This window comes from Ciconia boyciana, chromosome 6, assembly GCF_034638445.1.
Source record: "Ciconia boyciana chromosome 6, ASM3463844v1, whole genome shotgun sequence".
NCBI classification, from domain to species: Eukaryota; Metazoa; Chordata; class Aves; order Ciconiiformes; family Ciconiidae; genus Ciconia; species Ciconia boyciana.
In genome coordinates, this window is record NC_132939.1 from 14,227,045 (window position 1) to 14,243,959 (window position 16,915).

General features: G+C 40.3%; 1 protein-coding gene across 3 annotated transcripts in view; it reads right to left on the reverse strand.

The window, feature by feature from the left end:
• The window catches only part of TUB (TUB bipartite transcription factor), a 94,593-nt gene that overhangs the window by 9,662 nt on the left and 68,016 nt on the right, over window positions 1-16,915 (reverse strand). Inside the window, exons 5-12 of one of the 3 annotated variants that reach the window (XM_072864768.1) lie at window positions 14,312-14,383; window positions 13,293-13,414; window positions 12,212-12,403; window positions 11,531-11,643; window positions 10,309-10,423; window positions 5,048-5,146; window positions 4,470-4,641; window positions 2,956-3,081 (exon numbers count right to left, since the gene is read on the reverse strand). In XM_072864768.1, coding sequence (XP_072720869.1) covers window positions 2,956-3,081; window positions 4,470-4,641; window positions 5,048-5,146; window positions 10,309-10,423; window positions 11,531-11,643; window positions 12,212-12,403; window positions 13,293-13,414; window positions 14,312-14,383 — 1,011 coding nt within the window. Of the gene's footprint in view, window positions 1-1,270; window positions 3,082-4,469; window positions 4,642-5,047; window positions 5,147-10,308; window positions 10,424-11,530; window positions 11,644-12,211; window positions 12,404-13,292; window positions 13,415-14,311; window positions 14,384-16,915 lie in introns of those variants that run through there. The other 2 variants (XM_072864767.1, XM_072864769.1) reach the window with 2 other exon arrangements.

Below are 16,915 nucleotides of genomic sequence, written 5' to 3' on the forward strand. Positions count from 1 at the left end.
TCAAGTGAATCAAAAGAACCCAGTACCTTGCTCAACAACAGTGAGGAATTAGGGTTTTGGCAAAGGCCACTAGGCGCAAATCCTATTGTAACTGAAACAGATTTAATGAGAACTCCTCATTCCTCTTAGTCCCAGGTTAACACCCCCCTCTAGTGACCTCAATTTATGGTGGGAAATTTTTTCCTCAGCAGCTCGTTGGCTGACGTCCCTGTACGATTCTGTTAAGATGATGGGAATTTGAGTCACCACTTTCCTCCTGGCATGCTTACAGGTTAAAAAAATACCTGGCCTGGGAAGAACATGGAGTGAGAGTGAAGTTACACAATTTGCTGGCAGCAAAACTGTCCCAAGAAGCTGAACTCTCTGCCTTTCCCCAGCCCCTCATTCTCACCCTTGTGCAGGAGTTCACGGCACATGAGCTTCCCTTTTGTGCCAATTCCCTCTGGGGCCATGATGCAAGTCAGACCATTGTTATGATCCACGTTAAAAATAACCCTTCCGAAACCAACTCCACTACTAAAGCCAACAGATTGTATATTTGCACCACAACAAGACACTTAGTTCCTTTGTCACAGTGTTGTGCACAGAGAGAGGCAGAAAACTATGTCAGGTGCCACGTTCTCAGGCTTTAAAGAAAACATATGACTGGTGAGCCACAGAATTAAAACCATGCAGATTCAACCATTCCACGCTGCAGAGTTCTTGAAATCCGCATCACGCCTAAATACCAGCAGTTGGAATTCCTGTCTGTTTTTGCAGTAGTAAACAAAAAATTCTGGTTATCATTGGAGCTAGTTTTTAAAGACTGACATGAGGTAACCAAAGGCCTAAGGGCCCTCTCTGTTAAAATTCAAAGTGAGATGACAGAATGGGATGTGAAGTGGTGGGAAACCACCAACTACAGGGGAAAACAAAGCATCCATGTGCAAAGCCTAAGTATCACACTGCGGCTCATGACTCATCATTTTGATCATTGATTGAGGGAAACGACTGCTCATTTCTCTCAAACAAAAGGTATCTTTCCGTTTTATAACCATTGCGTGGAAAGACTTCTTGCAAAAAGATGTGAAAAAAATGACAGAGCCTCCTGTTATTTAAAGATGACATTTGACAGACTGACTCCATCAACAAAACACTGTTCAAAGCCAGCAGACTTTTTTTCCATAGATTTTAGAAAAGATTAGAAAAAATGCCAGCAATTACTTATTTTCATCTCTCATCTGAAATTTCCTTGTCTGTATACTGGGAAGGAGACCTGAAGGCAAATATGACGAAGAGAGCATATTTCTTTTATTAGTTGAAATTATACAGTCCAAATGGCACAACCTCTCCTTATGGCCTGTCCCCTATAGTCAAAAAGGGACTGACATCTATGAGACAAGCAGATTTGATCTCATTTTCTCATTACCTAATCTTTGGTTGTGCAATGCAAGAGTCTATAAAGAGTAAAAAGGAGGATCTGAATACACACAGTATAAAACGCAACTACTTCTTCACTTCACTCACATTTCAATACCCTCCTGGTGAACTACATATAAATTCTATTACTTTGTGTGCCGTTTAGGATAACATTGTACAGAACAATGGCAGAAAGACTCATTATTTTTAAAGGTGTTTTACAGTGTGCTTTCAGTTGCAGCTCTTGGCTTTTGAGATGCTCAGAAGAGAAGAGAATGGCTTGTTCTTTGCTTGTGTTTTGAAATGGTATTTGTTTTTATATTCTAGATAAATCAGAAAAAAAGAAACAAAAAATCCACACTATTTTAAGCTATTCTGTGTCCTGCCAGTGTCTCATTTGTATGCAGCATACACTAGATTTGCCTAGAAGGATTTAGCTCAGTAGCTGGCACGTTTACATTAGAGAACAACATACACAGTTTCAATCGATTTCAAGCATTCTTACAATGGGAAATAAATATGAAAAGTGGTTGTTGCTGAAAGTTCAAAAAATGCAATCAACAAATTGTAAAATCGCAAAAGGCCAGACAAATTTAATAAAATATTTCCATTTACCTTCCTCAGCTTTACACAGCCTGTTCAAAATAATAAGATTCTCTGTAGAGAGCCTTTATCCAACTGTTTATATCACTTCATACAAAATATGTGTTTGAATTACCACAGCAATACAAGGATATAAATTCCCAACACGCGACATGCCAAATTCAACATAAGTTATGCTTTCTTGGCATCTAGATGTTTTCCTTTTCTGTACTCCAAATACATTTCCATTTGAAACAAATTAAAAAGCATGTAGATGTTAAAACATAATGACAGCTTAGAATTCAAGTGACTTGTGCAACATTATTTTGTGCTTTCTACTTCTCCCTTTCCTCCTACTGCAATTAAAATTCATCATGCCCTTCTACATATACAATAGCAATGCATCAAGTTCAGTCCAGTACAGGTTTTCAACCCTCAGACTTGGCTTTATACTACACAAGATCCTTGCAAATTCAAAAAAGTGCATCTTTTTTGTGATCTTTCTCTTATGTTGGATGATGTGAAGCTCTGATTAGTCGATGTAAGAATGCAACCTTGAGGTATGATTGCAGCCTCGGAATAATTCTTAAATGTAAAAAGAGATTTTTCGAGCGTGCACGCCCTTTCTGGATTTAAAAAAGACACCGTTATAATGGTGCTACTAGAGCCACGGTACAGTACATCATGGCACATCTCCATAACATAATCAAGGACATGAGATAGAACTTGTATTTACACAAACTTGATGCCACTTCCGGAAAAATATGACAGAAAAAAAAGGAAAATATTATTTCCTGAATGTCCTGAATTTTTAGAAGATTCCTTTTACTTTCTCTTCAGCAATAGAGTGGTCCTCGACAACTGCATTTTCCCTGACCTGTTTAGTATGGACCGTAAGTGACACCAGCAGGAACTGGGAATCATATGGCAAACTGCTTCCTTTGCGAGGATGCTCACCCATGCCCCTTTACTCACAAGCCAGCTTGCTGTCAAAACTTGAAAGGGCAATAGCAAAGGCTTGTAGCGCACACATTGGGTAGTTGTAGTCCATGGTAAACACATCCTCAGCCACGCGGCCAAACTGCATCACTATGTAGTCAGCTGCAAGAAAGGTCATAAAAAGTGACAAAGCGTTATTTTTGTTTGCAGCCCTTACTAAATACGTATGCATTCAACATCATCCTCTGGCCCAGCTCAATAAAATACAAACAAAACATGCTCACTCATCAAACTTTGCAACACTTATTCATGCAAGTGGGTGTGCTGCTATCAGAAGGAGAAGCAAGGATAGCTTGAGTGAGGAACAGTTGAGTGATAAAGGATTGCAAGACTTGTTACTGTCTTCAGAAAAATTACACAGATAGTGTTTTTTTCAAGCACAGAGAGAAAATGGCTTCTGTATAAAATGCTCAAGCCTTTTATGTAGACCTAGTGCCGAGTTTCACATGTACCAAGAACCAATTAATCCTATTCCTGCTTAACTTCAGGCAAGTGGACAAGCAAGGATAATGGGGGAATAGAAGGCATGACTGTGATTTAGACCTAATCAGGTCGCTCTGTTACATCATATTCAGAAATTCTTCCTCAACTTTTTTCCTCTTTTGTACTCTGTCAGCAAGAGGAAATCTCGGCCTCATTCCCAGTTTGAATGTTTCATTGTAGAAGCAGGTGTAATTGTTTCCCCTTATAAAATGCAGCAAATGCATACACCAATGTTTCAAACTCAGTGTTGCTCTCAGAGACTGGCACAGCCACTTTGACCAGTTTCCAATATTCCCCTGCAGTCTGAGCACGGCACTGGTGTAGCCCAGTCAGTGCACTCCAGCACCTAGTGACTGCGCCTGCCTAACGCGAGTGTAAAGTGGGGCAGTATCACTCCCCTCCAGCACTTGTCTTTATCCTTGCTCCAACAACTGCACCTAAGCCTGAGAAGAAAGGGGGTTGTACATTGCTGGCAGAAAGCAGCACATCGGTAAGGTCCTAGTGATGGTGTGAAAGGCAGTGCTGACATTTTCAGGGTGTTCTGTTGGGCTAATGCTACAAGGAGTAGTAATGGCAAAGTGGCTGTGCAGTGGGACCGGTCTGACTGCCACCATCTCCAGCTGGGCACTGTATGGGGACCAGAGCGAACAAACCAACCGCGGAAGGCTTGTGTGATGCAAGTGCTTGAGCGGAGCGACACTGCCCCACGGCCCTGCTGACTGGAAGTACCGCAGCACTGAGAGCAGAAACGACTCTCAGCTGTGCTCAGTTCATAAGCCAGGCAGCCAAGTGAGAAAACTAAGATAGCACATAGCAGAATCACCTGTCTCAAGCATAAGCATTTAAACGCCCAACTTGCATCAATGTCATGGCCACAAGGCAGAGCAGCATTAAGTTGGACCAACGTAACTAAATTAAACTCACTCAGGTAACAACAGGGCAGAATCATGGTCGGGCTGTGTATGCAGTACTGTTTCTACACATCACAGACAGAAAGCTATACTTACGATCATTATCATGAATAATTTGGAAGTTTTTCACTGAGGCTTGTGTGACTCGACCATGGAAATTTAAAACATAGGACTGGGTGTCATCATTCCAGACTGGCGTCTTGTTATGCAGCTCAATGACACTCTCTGTATTTTTGTTCTGCCATCTTGCAAGGAGTGTCTCATGTTCCTGCACACACCACAGATACACATTTCAGTTTAACACTCTCACAAGACAAAAAATAAATTCACACAAAACCACCTGTTCATAAATCCTAGCACAAAGACTAAACCGTCACCCTCAACCCTCAAAACAGTATCGTGGAATGAAACAGAGAACTCTGAGTGTCTTAATGCGAATATGCATTCGAGTCCTTTCCACAGCTTGGAAAAGGTTAGTTGTACCTTTTGTTATCAAAATACATTATTGTTTGTAGTGCTTTTGTGAGTCACAGAACTAGTCACACATCCCATTGTTCTGCAATTGTTCAAATACTGGGGTTTTTTAAGCTCTAAACCTTCAGAAATGCAAAAAACCAACTCTAACTGAAAAAGAATTCAAGTAATTTTTATTGTTGACTGATGGTATGACTTACATTTCGTGGTCTGATGGAAACTCTTTCGTGGTCCATATTCATTCCTGGTATGATCACACTCATTTTACGAGGTCCTTTAAACCCCAAGACATTTGTTTCCTAAAAATGTTTAGAAAAGAGTTCATCATGTTCTGTATTCTGAAAGTTAATCTCTTCAACAGAGAGACACAGTAGCAGTCCGGGGAACTTATTTGTTAGTCAACTCAAAAAACATCTTGAAACTCTGACCTTCACTGGCACTGCCAAACATTCTAGCTTTGTCTTAGAAGCTCTGACAACAGGAAAAATGGAAATAGAGAGGTTTCCAAAAACACTCCTAGCATTGGCTGCCAGCAACCTTAATACAATATATATTAAAAAAAAAAAAAATCCCTTTGTTAAAAAACTAACCAGATTGCTTGGCTACTGCTAGATCCCAAAATAAAGTAGTTGCAATTTAAAAATCATATAATGCAGTCACACATTTTGATGAGAGACAAAATTAAATATATGGGACCAACTCAATTTATTCCAGAGCCAGCACAAAAGCAAACAAGAAGAAGCTGCCAGTAAGAGCATCTGTTAGCGGTGCTGTGGTTTTCAAAGTCTTCAGATATGTTATGCTTAGAGATGAGCATGGTAAAAAGCAAACACATTAGCATGAATGCAAATTTTCGAGCTATGAAGGCAGGAAAAGTAAAGAAATAACATGGGCAGCAAAAACAAATCTGTTGAAAATACAAGTTCTTCCATTAAATATGATTTGATGCCTTTCTGACCAGCTTTTCACAAAAGCGTTCCAGTATTGCACTATCCTCTCAAAACACAACCACTAAAATGTAAATAGGCCTAAAGTCTCATTTTTATCTGAGGTTTCTTTTTTCCACAGAAGAAACTGGGGCCAAATATTTCAGTAAGTCATCGTCTACTTTTGAGAAAGAAAAAGTAAAGGGCGGTATTTTCCAACCCACTCAGTAAAACCTGATTGTCTATTTTAGCATTAGCTCCAGTAAATGAAAGAGTGACACCTCTAAAAGTCCATCTCTTCATGTTTTGTGCTACTTTTTTTGGGGGGGGTGGGTCACATGCATTTTTTCCCCTCTACCTTTCCCAAGTGAAGGGCTGTGGACACATGCTAAGGAATCTCAGGAAGGAAATTCCCATTGGCACTATTCCCAGCAACATACCACAAGATACCAGGAACTGGACACCCCCAGGCTCCAGCTGGTGTGGCTCTACCACCGGGACATTCAGAAGTGACATACTCAGGTGTCCCTGCTTTTATATATTTAATTAAAGTGTCTTGATTTCAAGGAACACTAAGCTTTTTAAAACACTTCTACTTTTACAAGTAAAAATCCACACATCTCAACTCACTGGAAACATCTGAAAATACCTGCCTAAAATTTACTCGTGCAGAAATTTTGTCATCCATCAGACCTTTGAAATAACTTTGGTTGTTTCAGCAAACCATCTGGAGATTTTACACAACTCATTAAAGATTTTCATGCATGCAAGAAAAATTCCACTGACTGAATACTCTTGAAGAAATCAAAGTATTCTCATGTATCTTCACAACTATATACATTAATGGGAAGATTCTACCTCTTTTCTGAATCACTTATGTCATGGCCTTTGGCAGAGTAAACCAATGTTATCAGTTCAGTTGGAAATGTATACTTGGTTTTGCATCATGGCGAGACTCAAACTAAAATGACTGCCAGCAGATTTTATAAGCAGGAGAGACTCAGCACAGCAGAGGACAATTTCTAAGAAAAGATTCATGCTTATGCTTATTTTCCACTAACTACTGACAATTTTGGTCTTCTCTGCAATGCCTTACAAGCTCTTCTCATCAAGCTGCAGTTCTGCTACGTACAATTAATTTAGATGCTGACTAGTTGAAGACATTGTTCAAGGTAAAATTAAATAATAGCGCTGAATCACTTCCCTCCCAACAAGTAGTATTATCACTCTGAAAAGACAGGACTATATTCTTTGGATTTACTGAGCAACACTAAAATCAATACTTCTGCCAAATGATAAGGGAATGATTTCTAGTTGCTCATTACATCAGGCACCAATTACATCAAACGTTTTACTGGCAAATGCTACCCTTTTGCTAAAATCAAGATACAGAATTGAAATTCTACAAACATGGAATATATGGGGAAAACAGTAGGGACAAAAGAGGAGCTTTAATTAAAAGCAGACCTTTCCAATCTACCTGCAACCAAATAAAATTAATTCCCCTTATCTCCTGTCTCATTCCCTGTTTCTCTTTTGTTTCCCTCCTCCACTATTTTGTGTGTGTAAATTCAAGACTACAAATGGCCTTATCAAGGGAACATAGGTCAAATTCTGATTTCACACCATTTTAATGCCACTGACAGTCTTGGTTTATGTAGGAACTCAAAATAAGGATTGTTAGCTGGCAGAGCCCTATTGACTCAACCACCGTGCCAATGATTTAAATCAGCTAAGGACTTGGCCCAGTATTGCTTAGAAGCTGCACTCTCTGCCTTAGACCAACCAGTAAGCTGTTCTGTGAGCATGTGTAATAAACAATAAACTGGACTGAAAGAACACAGAGCCTATCCCCAGGGTTGCTTTTAAAATCTTACAAGCTTTCATAAAATTATGTAAGCATTTCACTATGGTGGCAATAGCTACCATGATAAACGCTGCAAGGCGTATATCCCAACAGCTCCCAGGAGATTCACGATTTAATTACACCAATTTTCCTTCAGCCACTTCCCTTTCTGGACTTGATTCACACAGCTGTGCCCCGTCCTTAATATATCCTGTAGAAACTATCATTCCATAGAAAGGCCAAACCACAGAACCATTGGAGCACAATGCAGGTGATTGAGGCCTGAGTCGAAACACGTAGTTTTATTGCTTTACTGAAACCTGAGTCACACCTCAGAATATCAGCTGAGCTCCCTGCCTGCAGAGTCTGACAAAAACTGAATTGTGAGATACTATAGGTATAAAGGAATCCAGCACAGAAAATCCTGGTACAAATGGCTCGGTTACACCTCCCTGCTTCTCAGTAAATTTTGCCAAGCAATTCTGAAATCAGCCATTAGGTGCTGCTGCAGGTTTATTAATATGCTAGCCAGCCATCAGCAGGGAGAAAAAATGGTTAACAGCACCTGATAAAACTCGGTCCTTGCACTAACTTTATTCCTGTTGCTTGAAACGTGCCCTAAGGTGAGCTCCACAAAGAGTGCTCTCAACACGTTTACCCCACAGTTAACAATGGATGCATCACCAGCTTCTGCCTGTACAAACTAGACCTGCTGAGCTGATTCAGCAGGTCAGGCTCAGTAAGTTGGTGGAAGTAGGTACAGCTTGCTCTCCAGATGGGTACTCGATCAGATGAGCGGAGAGACAGAGAGAGGCATAGTGGTGCTTTCAAAGTATTGTTTATTACAGGTTTTGCTGCAGGAAAAATCTCAAGGCAGGAATTAAAAGGTTACCTTAGGACAGGGGTGTTTCGGGAGTGCTCTTTCTGGCATTCTTTCCTGTGGTTCTGCTGCAGCCAGGAACAATAATCTCACTTTAGCAAACCTGGCTAGTAATGAAATATCATTCCGATTTCCTTTTGTCCTCTGGCCGTAGCACACTTGCAAGCCTGCTGCCTTTCTCCATGAGTATCAAAATATCAATGGAACGAGTCATTTTCTTATACAAATGTACAAGTTTTAAACTGATCTCAAAACAGACATATAAAAGCAGCTTATCTTAGCCACATTCTCCAAACAGTGGCCATGGTTCTGTTCTTTCCAACACTCACACTTCTAATTATCTCTGCTGACCACAGCTGAGTTTTTTATTTGGTAATGTTAATGTCTTTGCTGTTGACTTATACAAGCAATGCCTATATTTTTTAATATACAAGTTTTTTAAAAACTGTTTTTTGTTTTCGCTTTGTATTTCTAGTTTGCACCAGAAGACTAGTTGCCAGGCTCCAGGGAATGCCCTCCTACATAAACCAGTAAAATTACCTTTATTAAACTTGTACGTTCTCCTAGGTTCCTACTGAAACTTCAAACTGTAAACTGACATCAAATCCTGTTAGCTGCATTTTCTAAAATTCTCAGAGAGTTTCAAATCCAACAGGAATGGAGGGAGATGTGTGTGTGTGTGTGTCTGTCTGTCTGTCTGCAACTTAGGCCTTGTGCCTGAATAATAGCACATGCGAACAAAACCACTATTTATACTATATTCACAGAAAAACTGCATCCTAAGCAGCAGGAAAAGCACACGTTAGCAGCTAATGCTGCCACCCTTCAGTGCTCTCAGCACTTTGCATGGAAAGGATGGCTCTCTGCTTTCCTTTTCAGATGCCGAAAGCTTCCAGACACATTGCTCCCCGCAACCTAAAGCTGACCCTTCCAGGAAAGCATTCTGTGCGTATGCAGGGTGTGTGCTGGGATGGCTGGACTTCGATCTGACAGAGCTCCGGGCATATGTGATTAGAGCTGGGCAGGAACTTTTCAGAAAAGTGGTTCTTGGGTATTTTTGTCAGAAGTTGTTGATTTGTGAAAACAGAAAACTTTCTGTAGCAGTATATGTACCAGTTTTGACTGGAAGAGTTTCTTGGGCCCAGAGATTTCTGGACAGAAAGAATACTCTCACCAAAACAGTTAGTCATCCAGGAATCGTGAATCAACAGCAACTGTGCTTCAGGTCTTGATTGTCTGCATGGCCCCTCACAAATGTTATTTACTGTCCTATAAGAGGCTGGTTTCTCTCATTTAATTGAATTTTGGATTTTGTTTGGGGTTTGTTTGGTTTTTTTCCTGGTAAAAAGGAGTTTTAGAGTTTTATCCCAGTCTCTCAGCCACTGCTGCAGACCTTGCTGTCCAGTTACCTGTGCTTTGGATCAGAGAGGTCTCCTCCAAAATGCCATTACAAATGATCATACTTTAGCGCAGTAATTCCATGTGCACAACTCTTTCCAGTTCAGGAGGCTCCCCTGGATGGTGCCTGCAGGCTGTGAAGCATCCTACCTCTTCCAGAGGGTTATGTAAAAGCTCCAACACCTTCTGACCAAAAGTGAGAACAGGGCAACCTGGTTCTGTGCGCAACGTTTTTCACCTCCACTTTCCACTGAATTTCCTGGTTTCTCTAGTGAAGAGTTTCTCTAGTGTTTGATTACATCAGAGTATGAATGCTGATTTACATAATCATAAGTGAGAAGGAAATTCAGTGTGCTATTTCAGATACTGAACTGCCCTTTCTTGCATATTTTGCCTGTGAGCAGTACTTACATAACAAATAGCAGCTAGCTCCTGACGCAGGATACTCGCCTCCAGGCTTGATGTTGTTTTCATTGGATTTACTCCATTGTCATAAACTGTAAACTTAGTTCCCATAAGATTTGATCTATCAAAAGAAATTGAAAATCCAATCACCATTTGTCAGTAATGCTGCCCGAGACATCTATCCTTTACTGCATTATAGCCCCAAAGGAAAGACAAATAATATCAAGTGCGAATAGTTGTTAATTCTAATCCCAACTAAATGGCAATTCCTGGATTAAAAGCCATAACAAAAATGTAAAGGTACAGTACAGCAGAGTATACTAAAGGTCCCTTATCATTACACTGGAGATTTCTCATGACATCTTGCAATCTAGTAAATTCAAGAAAGCAATAAGGAAACACTCAGGTGGGGTTATTTTGTTTGTTTGCTTGGTTTTTAAAATATGCTTACTCTCTACAAAACTATCTGCTTTCTTACCTGACTACTAACTCTATTTAGAATACAGAGAATGATTTCATAAAGTTATAAGTAAGATCAGTCTCTCCTATTTAAATGGAAATCACACCAAGGAGTGCAAAATACAACTTAGAACATACTAAAACCACATTATCCTCATTCTGTGTTTGCACTGCAATAAATAGCATGTGAAGTTCCGAGATCCACACAGGCAAATGGCAATTAGCAGTACGGTCCCCTTCCTCAGGCACAGACAATCTAAACATACACTGAGAGGCTCCACGTCAGTATCAACAACAGACTGATGTATGATGGGGTGACAGACAGAAGAGAAACACATGGTTCTGAAAGAATTCAACTACTTGTACATAACTCTAATTAGGACCTTCAGAAATGGGCAAAACCAAAGAGATTTTCAGATTGTCTAACCGACAGAACTTCCATTCCAAGGTATTTATATCAACAGGTGCTAGACACAATCTACTCATGCACTTCTGAAAATCCCGTTAAGATAACTTGTGCTCATACACCCCTGAGAACCTGGCCTTTGAGCATTTAAGAGCTTCAGTCCTGCTGACTTTTAACGAAATGTGACCTTGTAAGTACTTGAGATGTTTTGAAAACATGCCTTGGATACTGGTAAACTTTAAGACCATTATCACATGAGGTAGTCAAGCCTCTAAGTAAGAAGCCGTAGTGGCTTACAGGCTTCTTAATTTCAAATTAACTTTATATTATATGAAGAAAATTCTTAGATGTATCAGTGTTTACCTCAGTTTTCCAATAAAACTCTCTCCACCCCGAGACAGGTCAGTTGGGTCTATGGAGATGAGGTAATTAGAGGTTTTACTCTTCTTTCGTTTCCTTCCAGCTAACAGAAACACCTAAGCAGTGCAAAAAAACATATTCTAGAATGCCAAAGGGGTTAGCACACACCACTTCCTGCTTTCATATAAGGAAACCATAGGCAATTTTTCTGTCTTCCAGCATCATTAGCGAAGTAACGGAAGGTCTCCTGGGACTTAGCAAAACCAGATAAAAATCTGGAAAGGGAAAGTGACTTCTCAACCACTCAGTCCATTATTTATGGTTTAAATAATTAAATTCGATCTATTTTGTTAAATGTTTCATTCTAAGTTGCTCTGGCTCTTCCAGTTGAACTGAAAATAGACGCTTTTCAGGCCACAGAATGCAGAGAGCCCCAACTGCTGACTGTCACCTAAAGGTGCCATGCATGGATTATTTAAGGCCAAAGATTAGACATATGAAGAAAGGCAGTAGAACAAAGTGATACTATTGTTTTGCTTTTGGAAGACTGTAGGGCAGATCTCAGTGAAAGTGAAAATATATCTAAAATATAAGATTATATTTTCTTTGTAAGGCTTCTTCAGTCTTTTAATAATTTTTTTATATTCAGATGCAACTGGTATGCCATTCAAGTTATTTTATGACCTTTTTACCATGCTCCCTTTCCAAGTGGAGGTAATAAGTAGGGTACATCCCTCGGTCCATTCCCTTCTTGTCTCTTGTGATTCTGCATTTGACAGTGACACCCTGTGGAGCAGGTCTTACAGCAAATTCCTCCAGGTCATCGACATCTATGAGAGGCTCATTTGTGGAAGGACTGGGGGCTGAGGCCGCTTCCTAAAACAGTAAGCAAAACTCAGGTTTCCTCAACTTTGATTTACAAGGTTATAAGTACAAAGGAATGACATTTGATAAAAGCTGCACTTTAAAAAAAATAAAAGCAATGGAGATATTGTCTTCCCCATTCTGATTCCTCAGCAGCCCTGAAGGCAGCTTATCAAGCTAAGGATCTCTCCCCATCCAATGGGTCAAGCTCTTGGCTACCAAAGGCCCAGGGAGCAGCTCTCTGCGCTGCTGATGCTCAGTGGACAGACACATCTGGCAAAACAGAACGGGGTGGCTGCACAGGCAGAGTGCTGTAATGTTACAAAGCAAACCCTGGCTCACACCTTCCCATCTCATCACACTTCTTTTTTCGGAAAGGCCATACCCAAGGACAGGGATGGCCTTTGATGAAAGGAAGAAATGAGATAGGGAGAGACAGACTAAGATAGAGATATAACAGATGAAAAGTCAGTGCAATATATAAAAAAGTGGGGCACCATCAACTGGTTTAGCAAGAGCTTCTGATTTAGAATATTTGAACAAGCCAAAGTCTTATTTTATGTTTGGATGGTAGCAGTGAGAACAGGGTGGGAAAATGCTCAGAAAAAGGCAATAGAAACAAAAGATCCTTCTGAGTACCTGCAAGTGGTAGAAAGGTAAATATTTAGTGTTTACCTTTCTCTTCATTCAAGTTCAGACAATATTTGCTATTCTTTTCTCCCAGTCATTATTTTCATTGGTTGCTCCTGTGAACCCTGAGAGCTATCACAGTAAATCACCTTGGAGATACTCTAGTGCATATTAAAAACAAAACAAGAAAGCCAGGCCTACCCTGACTGCACTCCAAAATCACGCAGTACATAGCAGCCTGCGTGCTTCTTCTTCGGTACTCACCCCTTACCTTATTGGATTTCTTGCTTGTAGCAGAACCAGGCCGGGTGTTACTGTTTAACTGTGAAGAACTGGAGCTGTCTTCATCTTCCTCATCTTCTTCCTCATCAAAATTCATGCTGCTTGAAATGCCTGAGGAGAAAGCAGCACACTTATATGAAATACTAATACATTAAAGCTGTCCATACTTGCTGTAAAACATCACTTATTATACTGTTGCACCCTTAGGCTCACAGGTGAGAGAGGGTGTGTGTGAGGGGGTTCACTGTGCGAGGCAATGGACAAATACGTGGGCGAGACAGTACCTGCCCTGAAAAGCCAAAACTTTTCAGCAAATGAGAAAGGAAATATCATGGTTTCCATTCCACAGAGAGGATCAAATTACCCAGTGATACAGGAGCAATATCCAGTTAGGAATTAAATTCGGATCTTCTTCATCCAATCAAGTACTTCAAACACAACACACAATCTTAAACCTGAAATTGGAGCTGAGTGGACACCCTATCTCAGCCATTTGGAAACCTTAACAATTAAAATATGAGCCCTTCTACAGCATGCTTTTAACTGTTCCTATGTCATCTGATGAAGAGCAGATCTTAGACTGAGAAGAAACATTCACATCAAGGAAATCTTCTCGTGCATATTTATTTCATGTAGAAACCAGTATCAGCCCAGGCCAAAGGAACTGCCTTATAGCACTTAAAAATTTGACTTTACAAGAATTCAAAACCTCAGACATTTCAAAGGAACACACAACTTTGAACATCAAATAGGACTTAGCAGCAGAAAGTGTCATTTGCCAGGCCTAGTTTTTCAAGTAGTATCATGCAGATGAAGCCACCCTGTATTCAGGTTCAAACTCTGTTCCACATATTAGGGGCTAACTACAGAATATTTTTTCCTAAAAAAACCCCCACTTGGTCCAGAACTTCCACTATTGGTAAGTCCAACGCAGAAGGATAAATGAAATGCAAAGAATTCCAGAGTCAAGCAGCATGGGCATAATTAACTTTTTCCTTCTGTACTTACCAGGAACATGATCCAGGGCGACAAGACTGGATTGGGAGGTGGAAGAGGACCAGGATGTATTTGCATGGGGATCTGGGAAAGGAAAAAATCCATGGGCTTGATTCTGCAAACCCTTAATTGAGTGAACAAGCCTAACTTGCCAAGAGGACTCCGCACAGGGCTAAAGGCTTACTGGATGGGGCCGTAGTGCTGCTGCCTGAATTCTCAGTTATGGACATTTTATCTTTCTGCACAATCAAATTCACCTTCTACCTGCTTACACCTGCTGTCACCTTCTTTTTTAGCACTTTGAATAAGGTCAAAAAGCCCTTGATCACAGAGCTGGAGCTTCAGAAAACATCATCCGTGCTAAATGGTTGTGCCATAAACCCTTCTGTGCACAATGTGCCCTGCACGGTAGGTTTTTGGCCCACTTTTGAATTCTAGCACACAAAAGAATAAAACTGATCAACACAAGTGATATACACAGATTCTGCACAAATATTCATTCAGTAACACTGAAAAAAGTATTCAGACTCATATTCAGATGGCGTAAATTCTACCTAAATCCCTGTGCCCAGTGTGTCCTCATCATCTTTCTCAGGCTCTCTAAACTGTTCTGCCAGGACTTCCAGGGATACGCATAGAGCCTTCCATGTAGCTTAGTCTTTTGGAATATGAGCTTGGTCTGCAACAAGCAGAGACTGAACCAAACTAATGTACAGAACTATAAACATTAGAGATAGTGTCAGTAATGGTTTTCTTCAGTTCAAATTTTGGAATGGAATGATAAAAAAGAGAAACCAAAAAAGGCATTTAAATGCTTTTTATGTTATTGCTGCTTCCAATAACTTCAATGTATATCCCTTTAAAATAGCTTTTGACACCAGATGCACACTGGATAATGAAACAACACCAGAGCAGTAACAGCGAGTGTATAAAAGTAAAACAGAAACATATGCGATGCTTGTATTCCATTCAGCTGCACCATGAATGGACTCGTTATCCACTTCTTCAGTTCCCCCAGTCTGGACGTACACCACACAGCACGACAGCAAAAAGTTTCAAAAGGATCTGGTTATGCAAGGGAGGCCTGAGTTCACAGGTCAACAGATATTTTCAAAGCCTGTAGAACTCACTCATTATTGATCACACGCTCATTAATCACAAGCATTATTTCTTAATAACGACAACCACTTTCTAGTCAACTATGCATGGCTAATAGAGACAGTCCATCTCCTCAGCTGGCAGCTGTGCAATAAAGCCATACTTCCTATGCACAGATGTAATCAGTTTATTTCTACATCCATGCTCACTATTTCACCACCAATATTTTGGTGGTGAAAATTCCGTGCCAGCCTTAGAAAAGTCTGCACTCATGACCTGTGAGGATGAATGCTTCAGAGAGCTCCTGTTTTGTTTTTCAACCCAGAAATCAAATCTATTCCTTCCCTAAATCTCAAAACAGCTGTAAATTCAGGTGGCAAAGAATAACTAAGACCAAATTGCTCATTCCAAGTCTTTACAAAGACACATAGGAAACTAATAAATGTGAAGACTGATCGTTAGTTATTCAGTGTTAAAACTTATGGAAGTCTGGCTCTGTCCTACTGACTCATTTTGCCAGAGAGGACCTCTACATATTAAGACTTCTGAAATCAAAAGGATGCATATTTCCTGCAGGAAGAAAATTATTCTAGTATGGCAATTTCCAACAGATGGAGAAATCAAATAAAACACGTGGCATTTTCTTGCAAGTGGCATATTCTTTTCACACTCAGGTAGGCTATAACCTCTTGTCTCGTAACAGAACTTGACTCGCTGGGGAAGCAGAGACATGTGCTGAGAGAGGCTTCTCTCCACGAAGATAGTGTCAAAGAGCAGAATGGGCACAAATCAGGGCTATGCAAATCTGATGGGACTCAGCCTTTCCCATTAGGCCAGTCAGCATTTATCTCTCTGTTCTTCTCCTTTTGCTCCTATTCCATGCAAGAGAAGGACTGATGGGAGACAGCAATTCTAAATGCTTTTCAGACCAGCGGGGACATGCCAGTAAGGACATGCCACAAGCAGTGAAGTGGCAGTGGTAATCCACATGAAAAGCCCTAGCTCTACATAAAGTTTCCCATGAATACTGGGATACTCAAAACTTTCTAGCAAGCCTCCCCTGCTGCTATCAAGTGGCAAACCATACATGCATAGTAAAAATATTTTACGGAGATGCTGCTAGTTGCAGTCTTGTCTTAATACCTTTCTTTGTGTCTCACAGAGCATAGGTCTGTTAATAAAAATGACTAAAGCTCAGCATTCCTATTTTTAAAAAGTGCCCCTGCCCCGCCCCCCCCCCCCCCCCCCCAACTTGAAGCATACTAGTGGTCCACTCTTAGCAGTGTCTGTTCTGATCAGGAGTATACTCAGGCCTGGTATTAAAAGGTCATATCATATATCTAAGAATATGAAGCAACAAAGCAAAACAAAACCAAATTAAAAAAAAAAACCCACCCAAAAATAAACAAAAAAATGGGAAGAATAAAATTATATCTTAACCTGGAAAAACATCAAAAATAGAAATATCCCCCAGAGTAAAAATCTGAGTGCTCTGACCTAATTCGAGAAGTCTATTGA